The sequence below is a fragment of the Ornithodoros turicata genome, unplaced genomic scaffold (genome assembly GCF_037126465.1).
Source record: "Ornithodoros turicata isolate Travis unplaced genomic scaffold, ASM3712646v1 Chromosome15, whole genome shotgun sequence".
Taxonomy (NCBI): Eukaryota; Metazoa; Arthropoda; class Arachnida; order Ixodida; family Argasidae; genus Ornithodoros; species Ornithodoros turicata.
Window position 1 is genome coordinate 1894447 of NW_026999318.1, and position 15639 is coordinate 1910085.

General features: G+C 47.7%; 1 protein-coding gene across 1 annotated transcript; it reads left to right on the forward strand.

Annotated features, from left to right (window-relative positions):
- Positions 1–7981: 7981 nt before the first annotated feature.
- Positions 7982–12469, forward strand: LOC135372494 (uncharacterized). Its single transcript, XM_064606103.1, has 2 exons — positions 7982–8430; positions 12037–12469. The coding sequence occupies exons 1-2, from the start codon at positions 8053–8055 to the stop codon at positions 12334–12336; spliced, it is 678 nt and encodes a 225-aa protein (XP_064462173.1). The 5' UTR covers positions 7982–8052; the 3' UTR covers positions 12337–12469.
- Positions 12470–15639: the final 3170 nt, after the last annotated feature.

Here is a 15639-nt window from a genome sequence, read left to right on the forward strand (position 1 = left end):
TCTTTTTCGCCAGTCTGTCCGCCGCTATGATGCGGTCGAGCGTCTTCATCTTGTCCTGACACATTTCTTGACGCGCTTGCAACCATTCCAGGCGGTGGACTTGAAAGACTTCCTCCACGATGCCGCGAATAAATTCGCGAAGTTCTTCGTTTTTTGTCTTTTCCTTGCGACGACGAGAAGCGCAGGAGAATAAACCACACATGGCGTTTTTCACGTATCGGTCAGAATGATGACGCAGAGCGCGGTGAGCGCTGCCTTTATAGAGATAAACACGCGCGCAAAGAACGGAGAATGAAAGCGAAACTGAAAAGCCACCCGTCGCCGCTAGGAGCGCGCGCGCAGCAGAGAGCCGAAACCGAAAACACCCGCGGCCGGCGCAGAGGGAGCTAGCAGCGCGCGCGCGCATGCGCGGAAGGGTGGAGCAGAGGGCGCGCGCGCATCCATAGCAGCCGCTGCGCGTCGCCTCTCTCAGTTTCTCTCGGACCGTCGCGGAAGACGGACGTGCGCTCCGCGCGCTCGCTCAGTTTCTGGCTGCCTCTCGTAGAGAGCAGACGTGTGTGTTCTCCGCGCTCGCTCAGTTTCTGCCTGGAAGTTGCCGCGGGGGAAAAGGTGAGTGATTTGACGCGCTCCTTTTCTCGTATGTTTGCCGTGTTTAGCGGTGACCGCGCTCGTGCTAAGCCTTTTCTCGCATGTTTAGACTTGTTTTGCGGTGTCCAAGCCTGTTGACGCATGTTTAGCGATGTGTTGTTCCCGCCTTGTGTTAGCTGCGTAGTGTTGAGGTTATGCCCAAGCGCGCTCCTTTTCTCGTATGTTTGCCGTGTTTAGCGGTGACCGCGCTCGTGTTAAGCCTTTTCTCGCATGTTTAGCGATGTGTGGTTCCCGCCTTGTGTTAGCTGCGTAGTGTTGTGGTTAGGCCTAAGCGATCGTCCCCCCGTAAGCCTTTTTCCCCCGATGTGTACTGTTTTCTGTTTAGCAGTAGCGGTTAGACCTTTTCTCTCGCATGCCTAGACTTGTTTAGCAGTGCTGTCATTTTTACCTGCCGCTGGTATCTTGTTCTCTGTCTCTCTCCTCTAGAGCTATTATGGTGGCGCCATCTGGTGTGATGCCTTGCAACTAAGTGGCCACCTGTCGTCGATCTCTGCAACTACCCGACGTCAACAAGCACTGGTCACCCCGGAGCCGTTTCTTCGCCGCGGCATCGTTGATTTTCGAATAAATTGTTTCTCTCCACTCTATTTCTATCTTTTCATTTTATTTTCTACCTATTTTTTTATTTTTATCAGCTCAAGTAGCCGGCAACTCACATCTTCGTCTGGACGTGTCTTAGATGATCCCCAATTAGTGTAATGACTCTCTGGAGGGTCCTGATTAATGTGGGGGGTCCCAATTAGCTCTAATTGCTAATTAATGGCGTCCAGGCGAAGATGTGACTTGCCGGCTTCTTGAGCTGATCCCATACTACTACCCAAGAGGGAAAGAAAGGCAGCGGCAGAAAAGACTGATGACCAGGCTGACAAGGACAGGTCAGAGATTGTCAAAGAGGGTTCAACAAACCAGAAGCCAAGCCAAGCGACAAGCAAGAAGGAGAAACGGAGTTGCTTCCGGTGCGGTGAGGTGGGGCATCTCATAAACCGCTGTCCACGACCGCCGAGCCCGCGTGACAGTGAACCTCTCCCGGAACAGCGAGTGACGTGTGTGTTGGTGTCTGAAGAGGAAGGCACCACGCAAGCTTTCCAGAGGACGGGCGTGGGGGATCCGGAAGAAGTGAGCTCCCAACTCAACGTGTGCGGCCTCACCTGTGAGGTGTCAACACCTGTGAACGAACTGTCTGGACTTTATGACATCAACACAAGACCGGACAGGTTGCCCATGAACGACCTACACCACCGGCCAGTGATAGAACTGACGGTTGGGGAGAAAGTGGCACGTGCGCTGTTGGACAGTGGATCAGATGCGAACCTCGTATCCGTACAGTTTTTGCGGAATGCCAGCGGAAAGGTCAACACTCGTAGGGGCAGCATTGGACGACTCGAACTGTACCAACATGACAACAGTAACCTGACTACTATTGGTGGATTAGACATCGAGGTCACATGGAGAGATCAAACAGAGTGGATACCCTTCCAGGTGGTACCGGTACAAGCTACAGATTTCGTACTAGGAGCGTCATTTTTGGTACGCCACCGTCTGCTGACGGACTAGCGGGATCAAGTGACGTCGTTTGCTCAGACGGATGATATGATGTACGTTAACAACCTCGTTGGTGACAGCGTTGCATCAAAATGGGTGGACAGATTCCCAAGTGTATTTTCAGACAGGATTGGGAAGACGGGAGATCCTAGAGACCAGTGCAAGTTGCACATGTCCGAGGGCCCGCCGATACGCATCTACCGCAGAAACCTCCCGGCAGCGTGGCAAAAGGAGATACAAGAAACTGTGGAGAAGATGGAGGCGGCGGGAATTATTCGGCGAAGTACAAGCGCCTGGTGCTCTCCCCTGCAGCCTGTCAGAAAAGCAGACGGCAGCGTTAGGATCTGTGTGGACTATCGCAAGTTAAATAAGCGAGAACTCGGAAATGCCGCACCGTTGCGCGATATGCGGGAGATACTGAGGAGCTTTGCGGGTTCCACAGTGTACACAACCCTGGATCTACGCCACGGCTATTGGCAAGTTCCAATGAGCGAGGAAAGCATTCCATACACGGCATTCCAGGGCCCGAACAGCCTTTACGAATTCACAAGGATGCCCTTTGGGTTGAAGTGTGCTCCCGGTGTATTTCAGGGCATAATGGAAAGAATTCTGACGGGACTGGTTGGGCGCACATGCTGGGTGTATTTGGATGATATCATCATCTTTGCAAGCGGAAGAGAAGAACTAGAGCAAAGGCTCACCGAAGTGCTGGAACGACTGGAGCAAAGTGGCCTTACTTGCAACCTGGAAAAGTGTCAGTTCTTCCGTGACGAACTAAAGTTCCTAGGGTGCGTCATATCAGCAAAATGTGTGGAGATCGATCCGGCAAAATGTGCGGCTATACAGGAATATCCACGGCCACGTAACAAGCGGGAACTGAGAAGATTCCTTGGAATGGTAAACTGGAATCGCCAACACCTCGAACACGCGTCGTCAATAGCAGAGCCTCTTGCGAGGGCAACTTCACGCAAGAAAAAATGGGAATGGAGTGAAGAAATGGAGGACGCATTCACTAAGCTGAAAGAGGAGATGGCTCGTGCTCCTGCACTAAGGTTACCTGATTTCAGCAAACCATTCATTTTGGCTACTGACGCAAGCGCTGTAGGAGTTGGGGCTGTTTTATTGCAGACCGATGACACTGGGTTCGAACACCCACTGGAGTTTATGAGCGCTACTCTGACGGAGGCACAACAGAGGTACACAGTCATGGAAAGAGAGTGCCTTGCGGTTGTGAGTGCCGTGGACAAGTTCCGGCAATATCTGCTTGGACGGCAGTTTACCGTCCGTACGGACTGTAGTGCATTAGTTTGGCTACAGGACAACAAATGCAAATCGGCACGCCTGGCCCGGTGGGCACTCACCTTACAGGAGTACGACTACACTATGGAGAAGATCAGGGGAAGTGACAACTGCTGTGCGGACGCTTTGTCGCGCCACCCTACAGGTGACCTAGTCTCACCTTTGGTTGACAACGGTGAAGAGAACCGCAGCGAGTGGGACTCGGAAATGGAAAGCTCCAATGAAGCCATCCTAAGAGTGAGCTCCCTTGATGTCAGTGCCGAATGGGCTTTGGATCAGGAAAATAGCCCTTGGATCGCGGAATACCGCCAGCAACATTCTGAACAGTGTCAGAAGCTCGGGACCCTCTGGTATCAGTCGATAGAAAACGATGGTGGTAGCCATATGCGCCTGATGGTCCCAGAAGTACGAATACGCGAAGTCCTACGCGAATGCCATGATGCTGAAACCGCGGGACACGGCGGTGTCAAACGCACGTACCACCGGGTATCCGAAGAGTTCACCTGGCCTGGATTGCGAGGCATGGTGAGAGATTATGTGGCATCCTGTGTAATATGCCAAACAACAAAAGCAACAAACACCAAGCCTGCTGGCGTAATGGCTATCCGAGAACCTCATGGGCCGAACTATCGACTAAGTGTGGACCTCATGAGACCATACCCGTTGACAGCGGGAAGAAAAAGATGGATTCTCACGATTCAGGACACTTTCACGAAGTTTTTGTGGGCTACCGCATTGTCGGAAGCTACCGTGGAAAAGGTTGTGGAGCGACTAAGTTATCTTTTCTACGAGATAGGGGCTCCAAGGATCATTATCACAGACAACGGCCCACAGTTTCGGGCAAAGAAATTTGGAGAGCTCCTAGAGCTATGGGGAATAGAGCTTCAGCATTCCCCTGCATACAGCCCACACTGCAATCCCGTGGAGCGAGCAAACCGCAACGTGAAGTCATATTTGATGGTGTACCTAGAAGAAAAGCACAAAGACTGGGACACGAAGTTGCCGGCACTCTGTTACGCTATCAACACCTCGCTGAACGAGTCAGTTGGGTATACAGCCATGGAACTTCAGTACGGACGGCGCGTCAGAACGCCCTTGGCCTCACGGTTACAAAGTGAAGATACTTCAGAGGTGCCAGCTGTTGAGGAACAACTTCAGCACTTCCGACTCCTTTGGAAAAGGGCGAGTGAAAATCAGAACCAAGCAAGTACTCGCCAAAAGAAGAACTATGACAAGTCACGACAGGAGGTAACATACGAACCTGGGGAATTAGTCTGGATACAGACGACGACTCTGTCAGATGCTAGAGAGGGCATTGTTGGAAAGTTTGCACCAAGGTGGAGAGGACCTGCCCAGGTCATTGAACAACGTGGACACAACCTCTATGAAGTGGCTGAACGTGACGGCAAGCAGTCAGTTCAACATATCAGCCGGCTGAAACGCGCAACGCTGCGAACAGCAGAGGTTGAAGAGGAAGTTGGACATTCCTTGTAGTTCTTCATGTCGCGCTGACAAGTGTGCCCAGGTGTGATTGCTGAGCAACTTTTGAGTGTGTGGTTGTGTTTATTTGGCGGACCACGGAACGCTTTCGGAACCGTGTCCCGCTTTGGGGTGGGCGAATGTAGCGAAAGTAGCAGTTTATCCGAGCAGTCACCGCTTAGGGGTGGGCGCCTGTACGGGCGCTTTGCCTGCACAGAACGATGGGGCGCCAGCGAGGCGGCGGAGAGAAAGACATGAGGAAGAGACTGGAGGAAGAGGGGGAGAGAATGTAAGATGGCGGCATGACGTGTAACGCGTGTGTGACGGTGTTCGAGGCTTTTTCTGTGTTTAAACAGTTTACAGGCGTTTATCATATAATAATGTATCCCGGACGTCAATAAATTCATCCGGTGAGCGTTACAACTTGTTGCTCTGAAGTTTTGCGTGCCATATCTTCGCTGCGCAATACATCTGTTGGATATGATAACATATCTGTGTTGAACCTTAAACTTGTCAAAACTTTAATCTCCCCTGTTCTGGCACACATTATTAATCTTGCTTTTCAACAGGGCAGATTTCCCGCGGCACTTAAATGGGCAATTGTTGTGCCTATCTATAAAAGGAGGAATGTCTCTTATATTAAAAACTACAGGTCAATATCTATCCTACCTGCTGTTAGTAAAGTCCTTGAAAGGCTAATTCATGACCGCTTAATGAGTTATCTTCAATCCTTCAACATTCTGTACGCTAAACAATTCGGGCTCCGCAGCGGTTTGTCGACTGTGAGTGCTCTCATAAATTTCGTCGAACGTATCAAGCAATCAATTGACTCTAGCGGCGTTGCTTTATCTGTATTTGTTGACTTTTCCAAAGCTTTTGATTGCGTGAATCACAGAACCCTTTTGTCGAAACTTACCAGCTATGGAGTATGTGGACCCGCCCATGACCATCTACGTAGTTATCTTGCTGACCGCACACAAGTTGTCAGATATGATGGCGCACTATCGCCTGCTACGATACTCAACGTCGGTGTTCCTCAGGGATCTATTTTAGGGCCTCTGCTTTTCTTAACATAGATAAATGACCTTCCTAATCATATCGTACATTCCGGTGTGTTCTTGTACGCTGATGATATTACCTTACTTATCACAGGCCAGAATACAGAAGAACTGATGGATAGACTACAGGTTGATTTAGATAGTTTGGAACAATGGTGTGGCAGCAATCATTTCAAGTTAAACTCTGATAAAACTGTTTGTATGCTATTTCATTCCCCGCAGCGTCGCGTAACTCTCCCGTCCCGACTATCTATCACCAGTACGCTATTTAGTTTTAGTAATGAAGCAAAATTTCTTGGTGTTGTGCTCGATAAGCACCTCCGCTTTCAGTCGCATATTAGACATATCTCTAACAAAATTTCTTATGGCATTAGTGCACTTGTCAGGACACGACAATGCTTTCCTCGTTCAGTGCTCCTAAGCTTATATTTTTCTTTTGTCCATTCTCATATCGCTTACTGTGCCCCACTCTGGGGCCTTACTTATAATTCTCACTTACGGGCACTGCAGGTGTTGCAGAATCGTGCTATAAAATTTATATTTAGTTTACCATATCAGTTCCCTGTTTCTCCTGTGATGATTAATTACAGAATATTAAGTATTCAGCAAGTAATTTCCCATAACGTCCTACTCATCGCGCGGTCGTATATTACCGGCTGTTTAGAATCAGAAACGCTTAGTTATAACCATTTGAAGGTAAAACGTCAAAGCAGGGCTGGAGCGGAGGGTCTGCCCAATCTACCACTAACAAACACTAATTACGGTAAGCACTCATTTCTTTTCCGCAGTGTATGCGAGTGGAATCATTTACCACCTGAAATAAGGAGGATTGCTATTCCCAGAGCGTTTAAACTCCAAACTAAAAACTTCTTGCTATCTTCTTTACCTATGTAATGAGTTGTTATACGGATCGCTTTTTTGTTTAGCTGTGTTACTGCTACTGTTAGTGTCTTCTTTCCAATTTTTAGAAGCCTTCTAGAAGTGGGATGCCGAATTAATGTATGTTAATGCTTGGTGAACTGTCTTTGATGGATTTGTTAATCACTATGCAGAACCCTTTAACAGGGATTTTGTTTCATACTGGGTTCTCCACCTGTATGTGAACTTGTATGTACTTTCTAATAGAGATGACTAATAAATAAATAAATAAATAAATAAAACTAGGGAATTTATATCTCAAGGTACGTTAGCTTCTCAGAGTATTTAATAAGCACAATGGATTAGGATAATGACTGGCTCCAATTCTGCGATCTTGCATTTACCAGAAAACATTTCATGAAAGTGAATTGAATTTTAAGTAATTTGCCGTTCAGTGGTTCCTTACACTATCGTACTTACCGCATGGCCGTATGACCTACCTGCGAAAACAAAATTGCATTGACGGGGCTTTATTATGTGCCACGTTGCAGCTGGAAAGGTTCATCAGATTCTGGAGCGCAGGGTCCCCACGAAGACACACATAGCCGCACAGCTCAACTTAATGACAGATGTCAACTCATGACAAGTTATATTCCATGTGGATACATTTAGATCTGGTACGTGATAATTTGCGGTGGCGATAACCCCTTCTGGAACCTAAATTTTCTGCAGACACCGTCTGTAAAATTGCTGCCGGTTACCCACATATAGACACTTCGTCGCCGATATCGGAGTATACAAGCGTCTGTAAGAGCCCGATGTACCAGTTTGGGCAACGTTAGCGCGATACAGTTATTTGCTTTATAATAAAGCCAACCAATTACGATTTTGCAAGTGCTCGCTGGGATATGTTACAGGTCTTACCGTATCCATATCACCATGTACGTGAAATTAACAACAAAAGTTATATAAACAGCTATTTGCCTCATCCAATATATAGTATTTCTACGAGGCCGAAAAGTCACCCTGGTGACACAATTTAGGCTCTCTTAATATCGTCATCGCCACTAATTAGCCACGTCCGTGCACGGGCGGCTTTGTAGCGCGAGGATACATTTGCTGTACAGCCACTTAGCAGCAGCAAGAGAACCATATTTAGAAGGCCGCGATGGGAAATGGGTCAGGATCACTCAGAATGGACGGCGGCATGAAGGAGCATCTGGTGTCTTCCGAAGCCGTAGGCGAACAGCCAGAAGTCAGCTGTCGCTCAGTGGGAACAAACACCCCTTGTGGAGGGCAAGTAGATGGGGTGATTGACATCAACAACGCAGGAAAGAAGAGGCATGACCCTGCGCCAGGTGCGGTAAAAGTACTGCCCACGACACATGCATCACTCCAGCAGCGAGAGATCATGACACCAGTGGCAGTACCATCTGTCAGGATCGTTTCTCCAGAATGCTCGGAGCCTCGGAACGACGGTGGCGACGATAAGCGCATCTTGAACGACAGTCCAGTCAGGTCGCCGCCCAGATCGCCGCCGTTGCGGGTTAGTCGATGTTTCAAAATCACTGTGTCGTCCCAAAATAGATGACGTGGTTAAATGCCAAATGCTACATGGTAAAGGACGTGTCTCGCCACTGAATACATTTTTAGAGTTCTCGAGATATTAGAGGTGTACGAAAATTACTTGGTTACGTTACCACAACGAGACGTATTTGCAACTGCGCAATATATGTATACCTCTATTCCCACAAAGAGACATTTGCCACATAACCAAGATTTTTGTTAGTTTAATCAAGTAATGAAATTAATGCATAAAGCAGTGTACCACAAGGATGACATCCCCACAGGAATGTTAGTTAATCTGTTCCACCAGATATGTCACGACTGAATTTTTAGCGTGCACTAGAGCTCTTTACTTTGGCTTATGGCTTTTTTTAACAAATGGAAATAGACATCAGATAACAGATGATTTTACCAGAAAGTTGAGAAAATCACGGACGAAATCAAACAAAAATCAACATCGTATAACGTGCCAAACGTATAAATATTAAATTTTATCGCCCGTTTCTTCAAAGCGATTCGTCATCTTTGCTGAGGACCTTCTGACCTAACCCGACTCTGACCCGGGGGGGGGGGGGGGGGGGGGGGGCGACCCGCAGACTCTCCCCAATCTGTAGAACCTAACCTGGACTAACTTCACTAAAGTGAGGTGATTTAGCCCATTTCAACGACCCTAGCTCTCGCAAGATGGCAAGTTTCGAATCCGTTAGGCTTAGCGCTCCCGTGTTTCGCCTGTGCTAGAAGTACATCAGATGGGGTAGTTGAAATGGATATAAAAAGCTTCTAGACCGGACATTCTTGTAATTCTTCTTTTTTATATTCTTTATATAGTCTTCTTTCACTTCAGTACATTGTTTCGCTTCTGAACACTCCGGGTAATTAAAAACAGCCATAAGCCAGTCTACGGAACTACGCCCTTTACTTTAAATACGGCACTGTATTTACTACCGCTAATGGAGGATGAGGCAAGCCAATAATTCCTGGTTCGTTTCTACTTACTTCTTTACTACTTATTACTTGCTTACTTTAAATACGGTCCTGTATTCAATACTGTGATGGGTGATGAGACAAGCGTATATTTCACGAAATAGCGGGGGGGGGGGAGGAAGAGACCTCGAGCAGGAGGGAGTGCATGGCGAGTCGCGCAAGGGATTGCGGTGCAGCATGTTCTACTCTGGCGCGGAGCGCGCCCACCACCTGCCGATATACGCTATTCCGAGCCATACGCGCTTTTGCGACCGAGAATAAACGCTCAGCGACACGCGTACGGCAGTCAACGTCGTTGCGCTCGCTCGCACGTCTGTGTCACGCGGTATATTATAACCCAGCCATAATTCGTCTCTAATACCCTAGTCAGACGGCAAACTTAAAGGTGCACTGAAGTAACCCCAGTTTCTTTTTTTTTATTTCACTGCGTGGTGTCCTGCAACGAATAAAATGAGCTCCTGCGAAAGAACGATGCGTGCAGGTGTCCTACAGAGAGCGCGCTAGGCCCTCTGTTCCGTAGACCTTTCAAAAATCCTCCTCTCCTCGTGAAGAGAGCGCATCGCAGAACGAAAGGATGACGTGACGCAACATGGTCCCCGGCACGTTTGCTACTCCTTTAAGGCCGTAAACGGAACGGTCCTAACCTCTCCGGTAGCCCAATCATCATATCGGATGAGTCGATATCTCCCTTTATTTGTTGAAACCGGGAAACGTAAGCCTTTTTGTGACAACGTACGCCTCCCAGCCTGTTTGCCGTCTAAGTTAGTTATTAGTCGATAATATAGATAGGGCGCAGACTAATTGGTGCATGATGATGAAGGAACGAATAACCGAGAGACACGGGACACGAAGACAAGCACAAGAGTTCTCAGACACAGTAATGATTTAATAACACCAAGCCTCCTAAATACCTAACAACTCCCGGAGGGGAGGGAGAGGGATAAGGGATGGCCTATTTACACTGTTCCCATGTTGCGTTATCGCCACCGTCTCTTTCCCCCCCAAAAGTCTCTTCCACTTATCCCTTTCCCTAGACACAACCACGGTTTCGCTGAAAATGGCCTCGCAGTTGCTGCATTGCCGAAGATGCTCAACTAGCTCGCGGGAGATATGGCTCTTTTTTGCTTCTTTGTCTTCGTGTCCCGTGTCTCTCGGTTATTCGTTCCTTCATCATAAGTTATTAGTGTCAGTTCTGTAATACCCGTTTTTCGAAGCAGCTATGAGCATTTGTTGTGGGCGTTCCATTCCTGGCCAATAGGGTAGTGGACTGTGATGGATTCTGCTGGGTTCTGCCAACGCCACATAGATACATAAAGCCTGCCTAATGCTTCCTCTCCCTCCTTCCCTACATGAACACATAGTAAGAATTCGTCTGCAACCGCTATTCGCCATTGTGCGAATTCAAGAACTCGCAAATGATTGCAGTTAACTTCGCAAACTTGAACCTGTAGAGTAAAAGTGAAACAGGCTTTCTAGAAAATGGGTCTTGAGAAAAATATGGGACCGTTTTTGCACTTTATCTTGTCTTCCGAATGACATCGTCTTCTGCCCTGATTTGTTGAAAATTTTCAAAAAAATCAGGGCAGAGAACGATGTCATTCGAATTGATGGTTGGATTACAGGTGAATTATCTGCCGTTCTGCTAACGGCTTTGGGTTTGCCGTCTGACTAGGATAGTAGATCGCCTGCTTAATAACTCCTCTCACTCTTTCGCACGCAGACGTACTAAGTCTGGATGTCAGCCAATCGCAGCAGACAATTTCAAACACAGGTTTTCTGAGGATACAAGTGGCCGCCCTTGGAGGCTCGTGTCCCTATAAGTACGATTTCCGAAAGCACGGTCGGGATTGGCGGAATTTTTACGTCACGTTGTTTATGCGATCAGGCTTTGTTTCTAGGTGTTGTTTACCGTGCTTAGTCGGTCAGTGTTCGATAAGAGAGGAATAAGGATGTTCCTCTGTCGTCTTGGTTGACTATTAGAAACAGCGTGTAGAGTAACTAATATGACTTGAAAGCGATGTCGAGGAAAATGTCTCGCTTGAGCGACACACATATATACCCAGGATGGCCAAACGGGTCTTGAAGCTATACTATATTGATGCTATGTCCCATTCAGGGTCATGGGTAAATGCTGCACCATTCTTATTGATCCTCAGGGCGCGTGACATGTCCCAAGCCTGCCGCATACGTGCAGCGTGAAGCCCGGCTGAGCAGCTTCTGCGGAGCTCGGACAGTGCTTTTTAAAAGTTATGTTCAAGTTATGTTTTTAAAAGCTATGTTGAAGTCAAAATGGTGATGCAGATAGGCGGGAATAATTCGCTGCGGCGAGGTCGATTGTGCCTGTTAAGGTGATGGCGGCGAGGTGGCACAGGAATGTTGACCACGTTTAAAACAAGCATTCAACAAATATATACATGCGAATCAAAAATGAAAATAGAAGAAACTTATCAGCCTCCTGGTGGCCCAGCTGACCGACATGGACGTGAAGGTCCCCTAACATTTGAAACGTTGCCGAAGGATCAGCAATATTCCTTTTATGTATTTTTGAACGCGTGCCGTGATATCGTGTTATTTTATGATGCGAATATGTACTCTTTCGCAGTCTACCGAGGTGCTCAGCGGAAACCATCGTCATGCGAATACAGCTTCACCCCTTGGTGGGAGTCGGTGTTCACTTTTTGCGCGGAGTCTCCTGCTCTCCCTGCTGGCCCTAATGGGCGTCTCCTCAGTCCTGGGCGTGGTGTCGTGGCGTCTCTTTCAAGAAGCCCAAAGCATTGATTACGCCCGCAACGCCTCATCTCTGCTGAGGCTCTTCCTGAACGGGTCGTTTTTCCCAATCACGAATGACTCAGAAGCGTACGTGGATATCAACAACGATACCCTGTCTCCTGTTGGCCTCTAGTGTAGACTATTAAGTACGCTGGATGTGTGGCCTCACTGTTGCATACGCCTAATCCAGAACTCTACAGATAGGTCACGATTGGGCGCTAGCTCACTCATTATTTAGAGTTTCCAAATACACTATTATCTCGCAATTTGGAAGGTGTATTTTCATTATCTGTATTTTCACTGAGCATTTGGGTGCGTATGGATTTTACAGTTCGTTCTACGACTGGTAAGTTCGGAAGCCTGCATAACCAATGTAGATCGGAACTAATGTATATTAGAAGTTGGCATAACAAATCAGTGCCTGATTGTAACAATGAATTAGGGGTAGAGGGCTTTGAGTTAAAGTCGACGATGTTTTCGGCTTAGAATTTACGTTGCTGACTTTCCTAATTTGGTTAATGAGGTGACCTTGAGCGGTAAGTCGTTCCACTAGTTGACAGTTCTCAAGCACCTGAATAACGTCTTGCAGGCGACGTTGCTTGGTGATCGAGCGTGTACGAGACCGTCGCGACGATATTGGTGGAGGAGCCGGAGACGTCAAAGGTTGCTCTACAGATTTTCCCGCTTTGACCTCGGACACCATATGCTCCGTAACGCTCAAACGTGTAAACGTACGTCGGAACGAGATCTGTGAAGGAATCGCATGTCAAAGGTTGCTCTGGACAGGTTCCAGCTCTATGCTATGCGTTAGACGTCAAAGGTTCCTCTGCAAGTTTTCTGACCCCATGCTTCCGGACACCGAGTGCGTAACACTGAAACGTTACGCGAAATTTTTATAGTGTGCGCCGTGCACGAGGAAGTTGGGACGAAATTGGTGGCGGAACCGTAGATATCGGAGGTTGCTCGGCACGTTTTCTGGATCTAATTTCGGACGCACTATGCTCCAACAAAATCGGTCGAGGAAACGAAGACGTCGAAGCTTGATTTCCAGGTTTCCTGGCTCCATGCTCTTGAACACGAATTGTTCCGTAACACTAAAACGTTACATGGAATTCCTCAAGTGTCAGCACACCGGGGAAGGGGCCATGGGCATCAAAGGTTCATCTGCAGATTTTCTGCCTCTATGCTCCGAAACGCCACAACGTTACATGAAATTATGCTATAAACGATTGGAAGATCAGGTAAGAAAAAAGAGGGAAATTGTTATATCGGCCAAGAGGGGAAACTAACAGCGCTCTCAGAAATGAACTTCACTGCACAGCACTCTGCTAGCCAACCATCATCCCGAATGACATCGTTGTCGCCCATGATTTGTTGGATACGGGAGGCGTACGCCTTTTTTATGACAATTATGTACCGCATAAGTGTCACAACAACAAAAGGCGGACACGTGGCTGGCTAGCAGCGTCGTTGGCTAGCGGGAGTACACAGTACGTAAACGAAACACCCATATGAATCTCCTTCCTGTCCTTTCTTTCACCTTCTTTGGCGGCAAGGGTCAACCTCGTGCAGCTCTTTTCGCTCTCTAGAAACCTGCACTTGGCTATAGTGCAGAGACATGTGTTAGTTTGCAGGACACACTCCCTCAGTTGGGCTCGATGGTGGGCGACACACCTGCTGCACTGAACGTACCTGTATCTCCTTATAGATAATATCAACTCCAAAAAGAACCGATCGGCACCTAAACGGAGCCGCACCGGGGAACGACCATTGAATTTCCTTGATCCACAACCACAACCACTAGTTTCAATAACCTTCGTTTGCCAAGTTCCTGATTATCGACTCGGATAACGAAGCAATAAAAGAGTATCTAGAGTATCTCCGTTTATAGTTAGAATCCCAATTTTTTTCTTTCAATCATCATCATCATCATCATCAGTTTATAGTCGCCAGCTCACTTGAACAGGTGATAGGAAAGGCATTTCTGGCAAAAAAAGTTGAGTACAGGTGACATTCAGGTCGAGGTAAACAATAAGAGACAAAGTAAAGTACAATGGGGTGATTCCATCTCAACTCAGGCAGGGTGGTCCGGACACCATCACCGATTTCCTTTGGAAAAATATATGTTGTACCACAGCACGCATACACGCAGGAGCAATAAATATTTTGGCTCTATGTGTTGTGGTCCGTCAGAAAAAAGGAAAAATCCCAAAGAAATTGACTCGGCGACGGAGCTTTCTGGCGGAGCGACTTTGACATTTTATTCCTCGCCATCGGACGGTCCCAAACTATAGATTTTTTTGTACAATATGTCAGGTACAACGACTTTCAGTGTGCGTGAACAGCACGGGTCAATTCTATTTTGATGTTCAACTAAAAGTCACCGAAGTTGCAACACAATTCACATTTTGCTCATATTTGTCTTTGCGCTGTACTCCTCCTATACACGCCATTGAGATATATGAGGTACCGGCGTGTCGGTCGAAGCGGGCTCTTTAAATTGATGCCAAATTTACAGGTCTATACTTCGCCCCCTCTCGGCGAGGCGGTGTAAGGTACAGCTATGTTCTCAAAAATTGGGGTTTTTGGGCTCTCGTTTCTCAAAAACCCCACCTCCGATTTCCTTCATATTTTGTAGTTATGTAGCCCAGGCTATGACCTACATCTGTTCGCAAAACGGAAGTTTCCCTCTCCGCACAACTTGGGATAGCCCGCAACAAACGTGGAGTGCGGAACACACGGTGTACATCGCGACCGGGAGAACCACGCCGGAGAGTTAAAGGTACTGTAAAGCAGCTGAGGTCGAATGTCATTTGGCGTGGCTATTCGATAGTCCAAGCAATCAGTACAAAAGCGGCACAGATTTCATTTAATTTCAACAGATTTCACCGCAGTACAAACCAGCAAGTACATATACAAAGGAAAAATAGCCGAAGCTCTGCGGGTGCACGCGGAGCATGTGCTTATAATTTGATAGTGGACTCCCAGCCGGGTACAGCTGTGTCGTCCTTGCCAAGGCTTGACGGCATTGCCAAGCAGAGGTCGGCATTTCGGCCCGAAAGAACTCACGATCACGATCATCTGATAAGGCAAGCGTGAGGCTGAAGCCGACCCACGCTCACGCTCAGGCTGATATGGCGCGTGATCGCTGTGCACCATGAGCGCGATACTGGATCGCACTCATCCTCGCGCCACTGTTTATCGCAATCAGAACGTCGAACGAATGAGTTAATCGCGCATGCAGCGATCATCATGAGGGTGATTGCATGAGTGCGATCACGATATCAGGCAAAGGCCGTTCGTGTGATATCTAGGCATTATCGCACTGACGCGATCACCATGTAGTTGCGCTGTTGGCACATGGCACCTTGCGCACAGCAAAGGCAGGGAGGGCGTGAATTTCCTCTTGTGATTGTGCTTTCGGGCCAAAAATAGG

Bases quoted from the DNA above. Each gene is read 5' to 3' on its own strand.
- LOC135372494 (XM_064606103.1), top strand. From the start codon at position 8,053: ATGGGAAATGGGTCAGGATCACTCAGAATGGACGGCGGCATGAAGGAG. The intron at 8,431-12,036 runs GTTAGTCGATGT...ACTCTTTCGCAG, and splicing joins CCAGATCGCCGCCGTTGCGG to TCTACCGAGGTGCTCAGCGG.